A 19035-nucleotide genomic window follows, 5' to 3' on the forward strand; every position below is an offset into this window, starting at 1 on the left:
ATCACACAGAGAATGGACATCAGACAGCAAAAACAGCAGGGGTGGGGGAGGGGGAGGGAAAAATACTTAAAAAAAACAACAACAGCTAAAGCATTACAGTAACAGGGCAACTTAAAAGTGCTAGTCTCTTGTGGGAACCTGGCTGGCCTCTCCCCCATCTTCACACCACCAGTCTGGCATGGGAGCATATAAGGATGGCCAGATCTCTCTGGTAGTAGCCTGAGGAACTGAACCAGGATACTCGTCACAGACTCAATATCCGAGAACTTGCTGTGCATATAGCATAGCTCTCCTACAGAATGCTGTGGGAGAGCAGTCAAATGATGGCCTGCCTGGGATAAGGGATTGCTGGCAGTAGGATATATAGTGCAATGCCCAGGACCAAGAAAAAACTGTTTCCTAGGGAAGAGGGGACATTTGTATCCATGTAAGGGGGAGTTCCTAGGATCACACACACATGCCCAAGACGTATGTACAGAAAAAATCAAGAAGGCCCCTATACTTTAGCCTTGAGCTATTCTCTAAACTCACTGTATGTATAAGTTCTGAAGGAGAGTATTTGCACAGGTCAGTCTGCAAATACAGGCATTCAAGGAAAGGTCTGTTGAGTACCCACTGTATACAAGCTTAAGGGACAGATTTCTCAGGGTCTAAATTTCAGTGATAATACGTTAAAATATCAAAATATCTAGGTTTTGACAAAAGATTATAAGACCTACAAAGAAACAACAATAGCCCAAGCAATGGAGAATATTAAAGCATGAAAAACAATAAACTCCAAACAGATGAAAGCCAAATAGACCCACACCATGCCATAGTATAATCAAATGCCAAAGATAAAGAGAGAATTCTGAACGCCACAGGAGAGAAGCAACATGATCACATAGAATGGAGCCACAATATAAGGTAAGTCCTTATATTGAAATCTTGGGTGGCAGTTTTTTTGCTTTCAGCACTTAAAATATCATCCCACTGGGAAGCGGCTGTGGCTCAATCAGATGAGCTCCCATCTACCATATGGGAGGCCCACGGTTCACGTCCCAGGGCCTTCTTGTGAAGGCAGGCTCACCCGCAGGCACCACGAAGTGCTGACTCAGCAAGGTGATGCAACAAAAAGAAGGGACACAAATGAGAACGCAGAGGAGCCTGCAGCAAATGGACACAGAAAGCAGACAGCAAGCAAGCCATGAGGTGGGGAGGGGAAATAAATAAATACAGAAGAACCTATAGCGAATGGACACAAAGAGCAGACAGCACACAAAAAGCTGCAAGGGGGCGTTAAAAAAATACATTATCCACTGCCTCCCTGTCTCCCTTTGCTGAAAGCAAAAAAAAATTGCCACCCAAGAATTCTACATCTGGCAAAACTCTTTGAAAAATGAGGGAGGAATTAAGACATTCCCAGATAAACAAAAGCTGAGGGACTTAATCACCACTAGACCAGCCTTTCAAGAGATGATAAAGTTCTGCAGGTTGAAAGGAAAGATCAATAGACAATAGATTAAAGCTGCATGAAGAAATAAGAATCTCCAGCAAGAGTAATGACATGGGTAAATATAAATGCCACTATTTTTGGTTTGTAACCCCACTTTTTGTTTCTTATAGGATTTAAAACAGAAATGCATAAAATATAATGATAAATCTGGTTTGGGATACACATGTCATTTGAGACAAGAACTACATGAAAGTGGGGAGGTAAAAGGGTATAGGAACATAATCTGTTAAGTTGGAATACATAAATTAGAATACAAGTTCCCAGGGGGAAAGGGAATGGAAAATTCATGCATAATGGGTATAGGGTTTCTCTTTAAGGAAATGGGAAGGCTTTAGTAGTGAAGAGTGGTGAAAGTACTAAAACATAGTAAATGCAGTTAATCCCACTGAATTGTTTGTTTGGAAGTGGTTGAAATGGGAAAGTTTATGTTGTATATATGTTCCCACAATTTAAAAAAAAGAGCAACTAAAGAAACAATGACAATTAAATTTAATACATAATCCTGGATGGGATCTAGTAAGGAAGAAAAGACTCAAAAGGACATTATTAGAAAAATATATTTTAAAAAAAATAAAATTTTTAAAAAGGATATTATTTGAACATATGAAAATATTGAAATATAGATAGTAAGCTTTATATCAGTGTTACATTTCTTGAACTTGATACCTACTTGTGATGGTTATTTAAGTGAATATTCTTGTTCTTAAAAAATATACACAGGGAGCAGATGTAGCTCAGTGGTTGAGCATCTGCTTCCCATGTATAAGGTCCTGGGTTCAACCCCCAGTACCTCCCCAAAAAAATACACACACACACACACACACATAGCTGTATTAAGTGTTGAAGGAGCATGGTGTATGCAACCTACTCTCAAATGTTCAGAAAATGAATAGATATCTTAGATAGATAGATGGATGGATGGATGGATGGATGGACAGATGAAGGGAGGGAGGGCAAATGTGGGAAACTATTACAGTTGCTGGACCTGGGTGTCTGTGGGGTACTGGAGTTCTCTTGTTTAGGGTTTGTTTTATTTTTGTAGTTAAAAAATCCCAGTTACAAGTATTTAAAAATTGAAAAGTAAAAAAAAACTCCTATAGAAAGCTCTCATGTGAGAGGAGGGAGAGCCAGCCATCATGATAGTGAATAGCTAAATACCAGAATGTTGAATACTTTATTTAGTTGATAATATCCAAACTAGATACCTTCCTAGTCTTGTATTTCTTTATAAGAACCTTCTAGTTTTTGCCTAGGGATAAGTACATGGCTTTAGACCAGCCTCTGCTGGGAGGTTAGGAAATTTCTGTACAGAAACCTTCAGTTAGTCTTAGGCCATGGTCTTCATGAAAACTTGACTCCATTAAGGCAGATTTCAGGGAAGCAGACTTGGCCCAATGGATAGGGTGTCCATCTACCACATGGGAGGTCCGCGGTTCAAACCCTGGGCCTCCTTGACCCGTGTGGAGCTGGCCCATGCATAGTGCTGATGCGCGCAAGGAGTGCCGTGCCACGCAAGGGTGTCCCCCGCGTAGGGGAGCCCCACACGAAAGAAAGTGCAGCCTGCCCAAGAATGGCACCACACACACGAGAGCTGACACAACAAGATTACCCAACAAAAAGAAACACAGATTCCCAAGTGCTGCTGATAAGGATAGAAGCGATCACAGAAGAACACACAGCGAATGGACACAAAGAACAGACAACTGGGGTGGGGTGGGGAGAAATAAATATTTTTTTAAAAAAGCAGATTTCGTAATTGTCTTCTGAATGTACTTTGTAATTTTCCTTGCTTAAATGCTTTTCCCATTCTCACTAGGCCTGTTTATATCCCAGTTCCATTATAGCTCTATTTCCAAAATTTCTTGTCCTTATCATTACTTTGGCCTACAGTCATATACTCTTTTAGAGCAGAAACCATATATGTATTTTTAAAACTTGATTTCAGCTTCAAAAAATAAAATAATAGACAAAAGGCAGCTTAAATTACAGAAGGATTACTAAAAAAATCCTGTCCAGATACATTTATCTTATTTAATCCAAAAAGCAAATTCACTTGTTTTTCCAGTGTTCTGAAAGATGAATAATTGAGCACAGATTGATTAAATAACATGACCAAAGTCTCCTTGTTCATGACAAAAATGAAAAAAAAAAAAGTGTGATCCTATTCATATCTCATTTTCACATCTTATCCCATATTCTCTTTTTTTTTAACCTTTAACATTGACATAGTACCTTCTTTGACTTTTCTACCAAAATATACAATATAACTGTTAACTGTAGTCTGTAAGTTACATTAGTTGTATTTTTTCCATGTTTCACCATATTCTTTACACCTTGTAATAGAGGAATATTCTTGTGTTTGTATTATGAACCACAATCCTCATCTACCACTGAAAGCACAATATTATACAGTCCCTAGATGACCTCTTTCAACCACAATCATATTTGTAAGTATTAGTTATACTCATTATAATCTATTACCATCAACTCTATCCATAGAAACCATATTTTATAATTTTGTACTTCCTGGATATTCAGCATATATTACGTTATATGAATTAAATACTGCTTTGCTCTTGTACCTATCTCTTTATGAATCACCATTTACAAGGAATGTTCTCCATCCTCTGAAAACTCTTAGCCCTAAGGTTTTTTACCTTTCTTCTTGAAAATGTTTTGAACTTGGAGGTTAGATCTATGTCTTCAGTTTTTCCTGTATCTCTTTAGTATCTCCCATAATTCTTTGCAACTAGTAGGCATTTAGTAAAGATTTGTTGAATGATTGAATTGCAGTGGGAAGGACTAATCCCAGTGTGATTGTAATTGCAGGTGCCTGTGACATTTGATGATGTCTCCATCTACTTTTCCACTCCAGAATGGGAAAAATTAGAAGAATGGCAAAAGGAACTTTACAAGAATATCATGAAGGGCAACTATGAGTCTCTTGTCTCCATGGGTAAGGCTGAGTTGGCACCATGAGGTGACAGCAGCTCCCAGATAACCCAGGACAGTCCCTTTACTTCCAATGTCCTCATTCTCACTCTCTATCCTCACACTTTAGATACTGGTTCCAAACCAAAGATGACTAATTTACCTTGCTAAATAAGAAATCATAATTTCTACTTTTGCTAAATCACAGGACATAGAAAGAAATTCAGTGTTGTCAGTGTTCCAGTTGTGATGCTATCCATGAGTATCCTTCACTTTGAAAGAAGCTTGCTTTCTCTCCCTTGGGTCATGCTGTTATTCTTACTGACAGTAGCAGGTGGGCAGTACTAAAGTAGCATGTGTACCTTTCCCACACATCTCTTACCTGCTTTCCAGAACAGATATTTATCTGTAGCTGGAGGTAGGTGGATGAGGAGAAATGATATGGAGTCTTTAAAAAAAATTGCCAGGACTGAGAATCTTGTCAAAGCCATCAACTCAACCTTGATGGCATTAGTTGTCATGCCTTTTAATCCTTTCTTTGTTGTACCCTCTCTCCCTTTTTCCTTTCCTAGATTATGCCATGAATCAACCTGATGTCTTATCTCAGATTCAACCGGAAGGAGAACATAATACAGGGGACCAGGTAGGGCCAGAGGAAAGTGAGATTCCCACAGACCCCAGTGAAGGTAAGACATTATCCTCTTCTAGACTCTCTTTCCTGGTTAGAGAAGATGGCTCAGAACTAAGTACACAGGGCTTAGGGCCTTCCAAAGTCTGTCAGTGTTAAAAGCAACTAAACTTTGAATGGCTTATCGGGGATTAAATAGAAGAAGGAACTTAGAGATATCTTGTCCAATGCCTTCACATGCTTAAGGGATATTAATTGAATTTCTTTTTTTTAAATTTTTTTATTTAATTCATTTTTTAAAAAAATATTACATTCAAAAACATGAGGTCCCATTCAACCCCACCGCCCCCACCCCCCACTCCCCCCACAGCAACACTCTCTCCCATCATCATGACACATCCACTGCACCTGGTAAGTACATCTCTGGGCATCGCTGCACCCCACAGTCAATGGTCCACATCATATCCCACACTCTCCCACGTTCCATCCAGTGGGCCCTGGGGGGATCTACAGTGTCCCGTAGTTGTCCGTGAAGCACCACCCAGGACAACTCCAAGTCCCGAAAACGCCTCCCCATCTCATCTCCTCCTCCCATTCCCTGCACCCAGCAGCCATCATGGCCACCCTTCCCACACCAATGCCACATTTTTCTGTGGACATTGGATTGGTTGTGTCCATTGCACGTCTATGTCAAGTGGGGCCTTAGATTCCACATGGATACTGGATGCAATCCTCCTGCTTTCAGTTGTAGGCACTCTAGGCTCCATGGTGTGGTGGTTGACCTTCTTCAACTCCATGTTAGCTGAGTGGGTTAAGTCCAATAAATCAGAGTGTAGGAGCTGAAGTCTGTTGAGGCTCAGGGCCTGGCTATCATATTGTCAGTCCAGAGATTCAGATCCCCTAAATATATTTTAAACCCCAACACCAACTACAATTCCAGTAAAGTATCATGAAAGTCTTGTGAAAAGAGATCCCATCTGAGTCCAGTTCCATCATGCAGAAACACCAGCTCCAAAGAAGGGCCATCTGACATGGCAGTGAACCCCATCTGCCATGACCATAGAACCCTCGGATCTCTTTATCCCTCAAAAGAACCAATACCTGGGGTTGTATCTACTTTATCTGTCTCTGAGACTCTGCTCAGGTGTGCATAAGGGCATTCCTTCTGACAACCTCCAGACTCTTTTTTAGAGACTCGTAGCCATATAAACTCATTTCTCCTTTCCATTTCCCCCTTACATTAGGTCAAACAGCATTTTAAAGTCATGTTATTATACGTAGACAGGGATATTCTGCTGATCCGCATTGAACCTTTAATTCAAGGTCATTTTCTAGTTGCATCTTCAGTTGGTATTTGGTAGTGATCCCTCGGTGCCAGGGAGGCTCATCCCCGGGTTAATTGAATTTCATACAAAAGTACTAAGACCTAGAAATTTAGTAAAGTAAACATGCCCATAAATGACAAAGGAGGCAGTTAAGCTTACCTGTAGTGAAGCATCTAGAGCAGCAGTTCTTAACAAGGAATCTGTGAGCTTGAATTGAAATTAAAAAAAAAAAAACACCACAACATTATTCTTGTGGGGACATGTTTGGTTCAGGTGTGATTTATTAAATAATACACAGTGTAGTGTGGACTTCGTAAGGGGGTCCATGGTTTTCACCTGACTGGCTAAGGGATCCATGGACCAAAAAAGGTTAGGAACCCCTCATCTAGAGGGAATGAACGCACTGTGTTCTGAAATGCTGAAAGGACTAGGAGTCTACATGGTACTTCTTAACCAGTGGACTCATGATATCACCTGGGCAAAGTAAATTGATTTTGCCAAGCCTGGGTAGCCAGCTGTCATTAATCCTCCCTAACATTTTTGGTTGGTGGCTGCTTGATATTGTGTGGGAAAGGCTGCTAACTAAAATCTAGTTGTATTGTTTCCTCTAGTCACAGACCTTTGCTATCAGAAAATTATAATACTTTTTTTTCCTTTGCTGGGTAGAAAGCTTACAGAAAGTTTATTCTCTAGATATCTCTACTAGATGAACTACTTTTATAATCTACCCCTTATCCCATATAGTATTATTTTTTTTCTAAAATTTTACTCTGAAAATTTTCAAACAAAAAAGTTTTAAATAATTTTACAGTGAACACTGTATATGCTTACCACCTAGATTTTCCTATTCACATTTTATTATACTTGATAGTCACACATATATCCATCTCTGCATCTCTGTATCCATCAATTCACCAATCTATCTGATTTTCATAGTATTTCAAAATGAATGCAGACATCAGTACATATCCCCTACATACTTTACCACAAATAGCATTAACCTAGAGTTCGATATTTATTTGTTGTTTTCTTCTTTTGAGGTAAAATTTACATACATTGCATACATTGAAATGCCACATCTTAAGTGCATGTTTTATGAGTTTTGACCAATGCTTACTCCTGCCATAAATTATATTATTTTTAAAACTGAGTGGGTGATTGTACTTAGGCATGTAATTGGTTGAATTTGATTAATCTCAATATCATGGATATAAGTAAAGAATCTAAAATAATATCACAAATAAAATGGGTAATATTATATTACAAAAAGATACATTATTGGGAACATCTCCTTAGTTTACATTATTAATTACCTGGCACAGGCCTCAATGAGCATGATTATACCATTTTATTCCAGGGAATGGGTAGAAAAGATACAAGTAATTTGATTTTGTACTAATGTATGAAAGTTTGATTTAGCTGTCATCTTGTCAATTTATTTTCACCTTTTTTTTTTTTTTTGAAAAGTTGTAGGTTTACAGAAAAATCATACAGAAAATACGGAGTTCCCATATTACTCCCTCACATGGCAGTTATTCCTTTTATTAACACTTTTCATTACGTTGGTACCTTTGTTACAATTAATGAAAGATTTTTATTATAATTGTACCTTTAAAAATACTCCATAGTCTACATTACTGTTTGTCAGTTTACATTAGTTGTGTTTTTCTCCATATACCACCCTATTAGTAACACCTTGTAATAGTGTTGTAAATTTGTTATAATTCATGAAAGAACATTTTATATTTGTACTATTAACCATAGTCTGTCATCCTCAACAGGGTTCACTGTGTTATACAGTCCCATGTTTTATCTTCTAACTTTCCTTCTAGTAACATACATGACCCAAAACTTCCTGTATCAACCACATTCACAAACATAATTCATCAGTGTTAATTACACTCACATAATATGCTACCATCACCACTATCCATTTTCAAACATTTAAAATCAACCTAAATAGAAATTCTGCACAAATGAAGCATTAGCTCCCCATTCTCTACCCCCATTCTGTCCACTGGTAACCTATATTCTAGAGTCTAACTCTATGGGTTTTCTTTTTTTTTTAAGATTTATTTATTTATTTAATTCCCCCCCCTCCCCCGGTTGTCTGTTCTCTGTGTCTATTTGCTGCATCTTGTTTCTTTGTCCACTTTTGTCGTCAGCGGCACGGGAAGTGTGGGTGGCGCCATTCCTGGGCAGGCTGCACTTTCTTTCGCACTGGGCGGCTCTCCTTACGGGGTGCACTCCTTGCACGTGGGGCTCCCCTACGCGGGGGGCACCCCTGTGTGGCACAGCACTCCTTGCGCGCATCAGCACTGCGCATGGGCCAGCTCCACATGGGTCAAGGAGGCCCGGGGTTTGAACTGCGGACCTCCCATGTGGTAGACGGACGCCCTAACCACTGGGCCAAAGTCCGTTTCCCTCTGTGGGTTTTCTTATAATTATTTTGTATCAGTGAAATCATACAATATTTGTCCTTTTCTGTCTAGCTTATTCCACTTAACATAATGTCCTCCATGTTCATCCATGTTGTCACACACGATACACTACTGCTTTTTACCTATTGATCTTATACCCCAACACTTTCCTGAATTCATTTATTAGCTCTAGTAGTTTTATTTTGGATGTTTTAGTATTTTCTACATGTAGGATCATGTCGTCTACAAATAGGGAGTGTTTTACATCTTCCTTTACAATGTGTATGTCTTTTATTTCTTTTTCTTGCCTAATTGTTCTGGCTAGAACTTCCAGTACAATGTTAAATAATGGTGGTGACAATGGGCATCCTTGTCTTGTCCCTGATATTAGGGGGAAAGCTTTCAGACTTTCACCATGGAGTATGATGTTAGCTGTGGGTTTTTCATATATGACCTTTATCATGTTGAGGAAGTTTCCTTCTGTTCCTAGTATTCTGAGTGTATCAAGAATGGGTACTGGATCTCATCAAATGCCTTTTCAATATCATTTGAGAGATCATGTGGGTTTTTTTCTCCTTCATTGTGTTAATGTGGTGTACTACATTAATTCATTTTTATGTGTGTTGAACCACCCTTGCATAACTGGGAAAAATCCAACTTGATCTTGATGTATAATCTTTGAATGTGCTGTTAGATTCGGTTTGCTAGTATTTTATTGAAGATTTTTCATCTATATTCTTAAGGGTATTGTCAGTATTTTGTTTTCTTGTGATACCTTTATCTGGATTTATTTTAAGGAAATATTAAGTCTCATAGAATGAGTTAGGGAGTGTTACCTCCTCTTCAGTTTTGTGGAAGAATTAGAGAAGGATTATTGTTAATTCTTCCTGCTATGTTTGGCAAAATTTGCTAGTCAAGCCATTGGGTCCTGGACTTTTCTTTGTTGGGAGGTTTTGAGGACTCATTTAATCTCTTTACTTGTAATTGGTCTGTTGAGATTTTCCCTTTCTTGAGTCCTTTTAGGTAGTGTATTAGTCAGCCAAAGGGGTGATGATACAAAGTACCAGAAATCTGTTGGCTTTTATAAAGGGTGTTTATTTAGGGTAAAAGCTTATAGTTAGAAGACCCTAAAGAGTCCAATTCAAGAAACCATAAGAGGTACTTCCTCATCCGAAGTCTGTTGCCATGTGTTGAAATAAGATGGTGGCCAATTCTGCCAGGATTCATCCTTCCTCTTCCTCTTAAGGCTCTGTGGGCCCAACCTTTTCTGATCTCAGCTGTAGGCTGGCATAAGGCTAGTCTCTCAGGGTTGCTCAGCTGTTCTGGTCTCTTCACAAGGTCAGCTGTGAACTATCAGGCAAGTGACTCATTTCTCCTCAGGGCTCCATTGTCAAAACTAAGTTCTCTCCTCTGCCATGTCTTTTTTTGTATATCTGCTTTGCCACTTTGATTGAGTGTTCATTTATATAACCCACTAAGGAGGTGGGGACTCAACTATGAGTGGCCTTAATGAGTGGTCAAATCAAAGCCCTAATCTTGATTTAATCATGTAAATGTAAAGCCTTTGAATTTAAATCAGTCAAAGGATATCATGCCCAGAGGAACAGACCAGTTTACAAACATTATCAATACCTCTTTTTGGAATTCATAAATAATATCAAACTGTTACAGGTAGCTTATGTATTTCTTGGAATTTGTTCATGTCTTCTAGGTTATCGAATTTGTTGGTGTATAGTTGTTCATAGTATCCTCGTATACTCATTTTGTTTCTGTGGGGTCTGTAGTAATGTTCCCCTTTTATTTCTGATTTTAGTTATTGCTTCATCTTTTTTGTCAGTGTAGCTAAAAATTTGTCAAATTTATTAATCTTTTCAAAGAGCCATCTTTTGATTTTGTTGATTCTCTGCATTATTTTTTTTATTCGTGATTTCATTGGTCTCTTATCTTTGTTTTTTCTTGCCTTATGTTTGCTTTACCTTAGTTTTTGCTTCTTTTTCTAGATCCTCTAATTTGAGGTTTGGTCTCTGATTTGAGATTTCATCTTCTTAATGTAAGCATTTAGAAAAATAATTTTCCCTCTCAGCATTGCCTTTGCTGTTTCCCATAAATTTTAATGTGTTGTGTTTTTGTTTTCATTTACCTCAAGATATTTCCTTACTTCCTTGTGATATCTTTATACAACTTTATGTCCAAACTATAAATTTATCATTACTTTTTATGCATTTGCATTTTAGAACTAGTAAAATGTGGAGTTACATACAAAAAACACAGTACAATATTATTGGCATTTGTAATTACTCATGATTTACCTTTACCAGTGACCTTTACTGAGGTCTTTATTTCTGTATGCCACTTTGATCCACTGTCTAGTGTCCTTTCCTTTCAGCCTAAAGAATTCCCTTTAGCCTTGCTTATAAGGTAGGTCTAGTAGCGAAGAACTCCCTCTGCTTTTGTTTATCTGAGAATATCTTAATTTCTCCCTTACTTATTTTTTATTTATTTTTTTTTTAAAAGATATATTTTTATTTATTTAATTCCCCTCCCCTGGTTGTCTGTTTTCTGTGTCTTTTTGCTGCGTCTTGTTTCTTTGTCCGCTTCTGTTGTCGTCAGCAGCATGGGAAGTGTGGGCGGCGCCATTCCTCGGCAGGCTGCTCCCTCCTTCGCGCTGGGCGGCTCTCCTTATGGGTGCACTCCTTGCTCGTGGGGCTCCCTTACGCGGGGGACACCCCTGTGTGGCATGGCACTCCTTGCGCGCATCAGCACTGCGCATGGGCCAGCTCCACCCGGGTCAAGGAGGCCTGGGGCTTGAACCGCGGGCCTCCCATGTGGTAGACGGACACCCTAACCACTGGGCCAAAGTCCGTTTCCCTATTTTTTTATTTTTAAAGAAGCTTTAAATTACATAAATGCTGCATCAAAAATATAGGGGATTCTCATATATCCCATCCCCCTCTCCCTCTTTCCCCAATTAACATCTTTCATTAGTGTGGTACATTTGTTATAGTTGATGAACACATATTGAAGCACTGCTACTAACCATGGTCTATAGTTTAAATTATAGTTTACACTTGCCTCACACAATTTTATAGGTTGACAAAATGTGCAATGACACGTATCTGTCATTGCAATATCATGCAGGACAATTCCAATGCCCTCAAAATGCCTTGTGTTATATCTCTTCTCCCCTTTTCCTCCCTTCAGAACCTCTTGTGGCCACTGCCTTTATATCAATGATACAAGTTCTTCTATTACTAGAATAATATTAAGTCTACTAGTCCATAGTTACATTCCTGCCTTATGTTTGTTCATCTCTCTCTCAGTCTTGAGGATTTTGGAATGGTGATGCCCACTCTTATTTCTGATTGAGAGGAAGCTTAGATCCCTTGGGGCAGATGGATGGAACTGTCTTGCCTACAGTTGTGGATACTGTCTGTTTTTTTGGGATGGATGCTGTCCTTTTGTTAGTTGTCCTGGGTGAGTCTGATGAACTGGGGAGTAGGTATTGCAATTCTGCTTGCTGAGATTCAGGACTTAACTGGCAAATGAACAGACCAAAGATTTAAGTCTCTGGGACATATATTTAACGATTTTAGTGCTAATTATAGGTTCAAATAAAAGGGACAGAAGAGCCATGTGTAAGGAAATTATAAATGAGTCTAACTCTGATACATTGGGGAGCATATATTCCAAAGTAAGTTCCACTGATAGGGTGCTGAATTCCTGAGATAGTCCGCCTTGCTTATAGTGTCTAGATTTCTCTAAAGCCGTCAGGAGCTCTGCTGGTTGAGCACTGTTTATTGTGGCAGTCAATGAGATCCTGCTGAGACAGGCATGAGCATCACCTCTGGAATGACCTCCCAAGTCACTTTGAAATCTCATAGCCATGAAAACTCGTTTGTATTTAATATTTCCCCCTTTTAGTCAAGGTCTTTTTCTAAATGCATAGCTAGTTGGTGCTTGATAAGAATCTCTTGGTGCCAGGGAGGCTTATCCCAGGGAATCATATGCCTCACTAGGGGGAAGATAGTGTGCTTGTATGATGATGAGTTTGGCTTAGAGAGAGGCCACACTTGAGCAACAAGAAGGCTTTCAGGAGGAAACTCTTAGGCAATATAGAGCACTAGGCTAAATTTAAATTTCACAAGAAAAGGTTCATAAGTACAACCATCAATATCAAGGGCCTGACTTAATGAGCTGTCCTTCACTAAGCACTGCCCATGTACTCGGGGGATTCTTGCCGCTCTATTAGAGAATGTAACAGGACTGCTTAGGATGGGAATTCAGTATTCTTTTCATTATTGTGTGGATCTCCATGCACCAAGACAACATGCTATGACCACTTGAACATATTCATATGGCATAGAGGCATGCCCCAGGTGCACCCCTCCCCACACCTCCCCCCATCATCAAAAATCCCTACCAGTGATCCTCCCCTGCCACAGTTATGACCTTTCTGTGATCCAAAACCTCCCCAAAAACAAAGCCAAAAAATAAACAAATAAAAATAATAAGAAAATAACAATATAATAATACATTTAAAAATACAAAAATTAAAAATTAAAATAACAATTTTTTCATTGTGACTTTCTTCACCACAAGATCTGTTGTCTTTTATGTACAGTGACAGTTTCTTCTGTATGTTCCCCCAGTGTCTTATTTTTTTTCACTTTATCTTCAAAGAAGCTTTCGATTACAGAAAATTCACATAGACAATATAGGGGATTCCCTATACCCAACTCCCTCTCCTTCTCCCACTCTCCCCTATTAATAACATTGTACATGTGTATTGTACATTTGTTAAAATTGATGTACAAATATTGAAGAATTGTTACTAATCATGGTCAGTGGTTTAAATTATGGTTTACCTTTTGCACTGTACACTTTTATAGGTTTTAAAAAAAATTTAAATATCCTGTATCCATCATTGCACGATCATACAGAACAATTCCAATGTCCTAAAAATGCCCTATGTTCCATCTATTCTATTCTTCCCCTTCCCTCCCCTCAGAACCTGTAGTAACCACCAAGTTTCAAGTTTTAAAGAATAAGGTTCATAGCTACATGCAAAGATATTGAGGGCTTGACATATTGGTCTATTTTCTTTTATTAGGTACTGCCTATGTTCTCAGGAGATTCTTGCCCCTCTGATAGAGAACATAGCAGGACTCCCCAGGATAGGAGTTAAATATTTTCTTGTTTATTGTGTGGGTCCCCACCCTCTGAGATAATACACTATGACAAGATATATTTCATATTCCCTGGAAATATGCCCGAGGTGGTTGACACCCTGCACCAGTAACCCTCCCCTGCCATATTTGCCAAAAGATCATTCTCACCTTTGTCGTTTTAACCAAAGACCTTCAAATCCCCAGAGTTCACCTGTTTCTTCCTCCAGATCCATGGATAGTCCACCCAAACCCCCACCCTACTCCCCCTCACATTCTGGTTTTGTTGGATATAAAATTCTTAGCTGCCAATTGTTTTCTTTCAGCACTTTAAATATTTCATCCCACTCTTACTTACCTCTATGGTTTCTGATGATAAATCACCACATTATCTTATTATGAGTCTCTCGTAACATAACACTTTGCTTTTCTCTTGCAGCTTTCACAACTCTTTCCTTATCTAGAATTTAACAGTTTGATGACTATGTCTGGTTTGTGGCTCTCTTTGAGTCTATCCTGTTTAGTGTTCGTTGGACTTCTTGAATGTGCATATTCATATCTATCATTACATTTGGGAAGTTTTCTGCCTTTCTTTCTTTGAATATTCCTTCCCCTTTCTCTCTTTTCCTTCTGGGACTCCTACAATGCTTAAATTGGTGCACTTGATGGTGTCCTACAGGCCTTTTAAGCTCTGCTTGCTTTTCAAAAATACTTTTTTTCTTTCTGCTCCTCAACCTGAATCATTTCAGTTATCTTATCTTCAAGTTCGTTGACTCTTTTCTTCCACCAGCTCCAATCTGCTGTTGAAAATCCTTCTGGGAATTTTTCATTTCAGTTATTGCGGTCGCATTATTCAGCCAAAGGGGTGCTGATGCAAAATATCAGAAATTGGTTGGTTTTTATAAAGGGTACTTATTTGGGATAGGAGCTTACAGATACCAGGCCATAAGCATAAGTTACTTCCTTCACCAAAGTTTGCTTTCACATATTGGAGCAAGATGGCTGCCGACACCTGCAAGGGTTCAGGGTTCCTGGGTTCCTCCCTTCCCAGGTCTTTTTTTTTTTTTTTTTAAGATTTATTTATTTATTTATTTCTCTCCCCTTCCCCACCCACCCCGGTTGTATGTTCTCTGTGTCTATTTGCTGCATCTTCTTTGTCCATTTCTGTTGTTGTCAGTGGCACGGGAATCTGTGTTTCTTTTTGTTGCATCATCTTGTTTTGTCAGCTCTCCCGTGTGTGTGGCACCATTCCTGGGCAGGCTGCACTTTCTTTTGCACTGGGCAGCTCTCCTTATGGGGTGCACTCCTTGCACGTGAGGCTCCCCTACGCGGGGACCACCCCTGCGTGGCATGGCACTTCTTGCATGCATCAGCACTGCGCATGGGCCAGCTCCACACGGGTCAGGGAGGCCCGGGGTTTGAACCACGGACCTCCCATGTGGTAGACAGCTGCCCTAACCACTGGGCCAAGTTCACCGCCTCTTCCCAGGTCTTGCTTCTCTCTGGGCTAAGGGTTCCTCTCTTCCCAGGGCTTGCTTCTTTCCAGGCTCAGGGTTCCTCTCTTCCTGGGGCTTGCCTCTCTTTCCTCTGTGTGCTTACTTCTTGGGGCTCCAGTTTAAGACTTCAGCATTAAACTCCAAAATCAAAACAACTTTAAAAACCCTCTAGCTCTAGTCCTTTGCCATGTCTTTTATCTGTGAGTCCCTACCCACCAAGGGGTGGGGACTGAACACCCTACTGGCATAAGAGGTTTACCTGATTACTTAATCAAGTAAACTTCTAAATCCAATATAATCTAATATGCCCAGAGGAAATGATCAGTTTACAAACATAATCCAATATTTCTTTTTGTAATTCCTCTGTAATATCAATCTGCTACAGTGGTCTTCAGCTCCAATATTTCTGTTTTGTTCCTTTAAAAATTTCTACTTATTTGTAAAAATTCTCATTGTTCATTTATTGTTTTCCTGATATTTAGTTCTACCTCCATGTTTTCCTTGATCTCCTTGAGCATATTGAGGATCATTTTTAAGTTTTTGTCTGGTATATCCCCAAAGTCATGTCCTCTTTGTTGATGGTTTCTGGACTTTTATCTTGTTCCTTTCTATGAACTTTAATTTTCTGTTTCCTTGTTTATCTTGTAATCTTTTGTTGCACAATGTACATTTTAATATTTTAAAGTTTTAACTCTGGGATGTTTTCCCGGACTGTCTATTCCTTAAGTTTGTATTCAGGCAGTGATAAAAGAGATTTCCTTGGATGTCAGGAGCTAGCAAAAACAAACCAATGGGGAGTGGATCTGGCTCAAGCAGTTGAGCACCTTCCTTCCACAAGGGAGGTCCCCAGTTTGGTTCCAGTGCTCTCTGAAAAAGACAAAAACAAATACAAGCAAAACTAACAAAAAACCACAGGGAAGCCGATGTGGCTCAGTGGTTGAGCACTGGCTTCCCACATATGAGGTCCTGGATTAAATCCCTAGCCCCTGGTACCTAAAAAACAAAAAAACAAAAAAAAAAACACCTTTTTTTTGCAAACCCTTGGTCTTTGCAAATTGGCTCTGCATTGGCTGGTGCTCTCCTTTAGAGTTTACCACTTATATCAAGTCGTTCAGCCCAAGGCAGATGTGAAGTGCAGGGTTCTCTCTGCCTTTTCTGAGTTCTGGACTTTTATGTGTTCTGGACTTGTTCTTCCTCATGGCCTTAGGAATTCTCCTGTTTACAGGAATTTGAATGTTCCCTCTACTCTCTATGAAATAGACTTTCTCCCCTCCCAGATGCTTAGGTAATCCTTTACCCCAGCCCACTTTGACTTAATTGTTTTTTCATTGACTTAGTTGTCTGCAAGCTACTTCTGCCTGTAGTACAGCTTCTAGGAGGGTGAGCCAAGACATCTTTCCTGGTAGTCTTTCATCTTGCTACCTGATAGATTGGCACTGACATACAGTCACCCAAGCATATATATACTTAGGATTACTCTGCTACTCCCGGAAAGCACCTGGGACCAAAAACGGGAGTGCATGCTCGCCTCATGCTGTGCTGGGAAAGGGTTGGGGAAGGGAACAGCAAGGGTACCATGAGCTTCTACTGTTTGTTTTTTTTAATATTTATCCCTCCCCTCCCCCCCGCGGCTTGCTTGCTGTCTGCTCTGTGTCCATTCGCTGCACGTTCTTCTGTGTCTGCTTGACTCCCTTTGTTGTGTCATCTTGCTGCTCCAGCTCTCCCCAGGCATGGGCCTTCAGCTCTCTGCGGGCGTGGGCTGTCAGCTCTCTGCAGGCACGGCCAGCTTGCCTTCACAAGGAGGCCCTGGGACATGAACCCACGGCCTTCCATATGGTAGATGGGAACCCAATCGATTGAGCCACAGCTGCTTCCCTCTCCTACTGTTTTTAAAGCTGCATTTTCTTAATTCACCTGTCACCCTATTACTGCAACCCTTTAACTGTTTTCTGCAGTTCTTAGGAAGATAACTGCACTAGTTTTTGCTAATTGTTCAAAAATTCTGTATAAGAATGGCACTCTCAAGCATCTTACACCACTATCTTGGTCAGCCTTTGCCTTGTTTTTAAGACTCCATTTTTAGATAGTCAATTTATATATTTTAATACTTTTTTTTTTTTTGAGGTACTGAGGCCAGGGGTTGAACCCAGGACCTCGTATTTGGGAAACTGGAACTCAACCACTGAGTCACATCAGTTCCTCTGAGTTGGTTTTTTCATTTGTTTGCTTGTTGTTTATTTTTGTTTTAGAAGGCATTGAGAACTGAACCCAGGACCTCCCATGTGGGAAACAGACACTCAGCTGTTTGAGCCACATCTGCTCCCTATTTAAATATATTTTTACTTGAAATTAATAAGCAATATACGCACTGTATTTATTTAATACTCTAGCTTTATTCTTATATATTCTTATGATTATCAACCCAGACATTTACTAAAACTTCATTTAGAAGTGATGTAACTTGGGCTAAGCAATATGTAGCATTCAAAAAAATAAACTCACATGGGTCTATCCTTTAGAAACCTTTATATTTTCCCCCCTTTTGGATATAATTATATATTTGTGGCTGTTTATTCAGTTATTTTCTTTTCTCAAATTGTAAATTTGACTAGTGAGAGGCCTCTTAAACTGGTTCCAGTGTCCTTCCAGTATTGCCTCAGAAAGGGTGACAAAAACCATTATTTTATGACCGAAAAATATGAGGTTGGTAAGTCTCTACAAGAGGTCACAGAGCTAACCATATTGTCATACTCACAGCTAAGATTTATTACAGTGAAAGGATCCAAAGAAATATCAGCAAGGGGAAAATGCACACTGGACAGAGTCTGAAGGAAACCAGATACAAGCTTCCACGAATCCTGTCCCAGTGGAGTCACCTAAGATGTGCTTAATTCCTTCAGCAAAGATTGTGACAACACATGCAATGTGTTTTCCACCACAGAAACTCATTAGAGACTCAGTGCCCAAGGTTTTTATTGGGGTTTGGTCAGGTAGGCACCCCAAATTCCAGACTACCAAAGGAAAGCAAGTGTTTAGCATAAGCCACATTATTTATACAAACAGTTTAGATACAGTGAGTCACTCTTATCATTTAGGGAAAGTTTTATATTAGTTTAGGAAACTGCTTGCCAGCCAAAGGGTAGTTTTGTAAGCTGGCCTTTCTGAAGATAAGCAGTCCCAGGCCTGCTATGGTAATTCTTTTTTGCACACAAGTCTAATTTGAATTTTCCTTCTCCTAACATATTAAAAAATCCCTTGTTCTTTTTTATGGAGGACAGTATTATGCCAATGTCTGGTCATTTAAGGTGCATAACAGATTGTTCCACATGAGTACTAGATGGGTGATACTAATGCAAGACCACTTTAGAGACAGAACTAAAAAAAGAAAATATTTTTGATTATTCTTCATTTAATTCTAAACTTTTAAATCTTTTATTCATTTTGTTATAATTTATTTTCTTTTTTGAGCAAGCAGCTTTTCACTTCTCTATCATCACCTTTTTTTCTTTCTTTTTTAATTAGAGAAGTTGTGAGCTTACAAAACAATCATGCATAATGTGCAGAATTCCCGTGTA

General features: G+C 39.3%; 1 protein-coding gene across 1 annotated transcript in view; it reads left to right on the forward strand.

Annotated features, from left to right (window-relative positions):
* Positions 1 to 19035, forward strand: part of ZNF398 (zinc finger protein 398) — a 56550-nt gene that overhangs the window by 13300 nt on the left and 24215 nt on the right. Inside the window, exons 3-4 of the mRNA XM_004484248.4 lie at positions 4325 to 4451; positions 4999 to 5112. Coding sequence (XP_004484305.1) covers positions 4325 to 4451; positions 4999 to 5112 — 241 coding nt within the window. The remainder of the gene's footprint in view (positions 1 to 4324; positions 4452 to 4998; positions 5113 to 19035) is intronic.

This window comes from Dasypus novemcinctus, chromosome 5 (assembly GCF_030445035.2).
Source record: "Dasypus novemcinctus isolate mDasNov1 chromosome 5, mDasNov1.1.hap2, whole genome shotgun sequence".
NCBI lineage: Eukaryota > Metazoa > Chordata > Mammalia > Cingulata > Dasypodidae > Dasypus > Dasypus novemcinctus.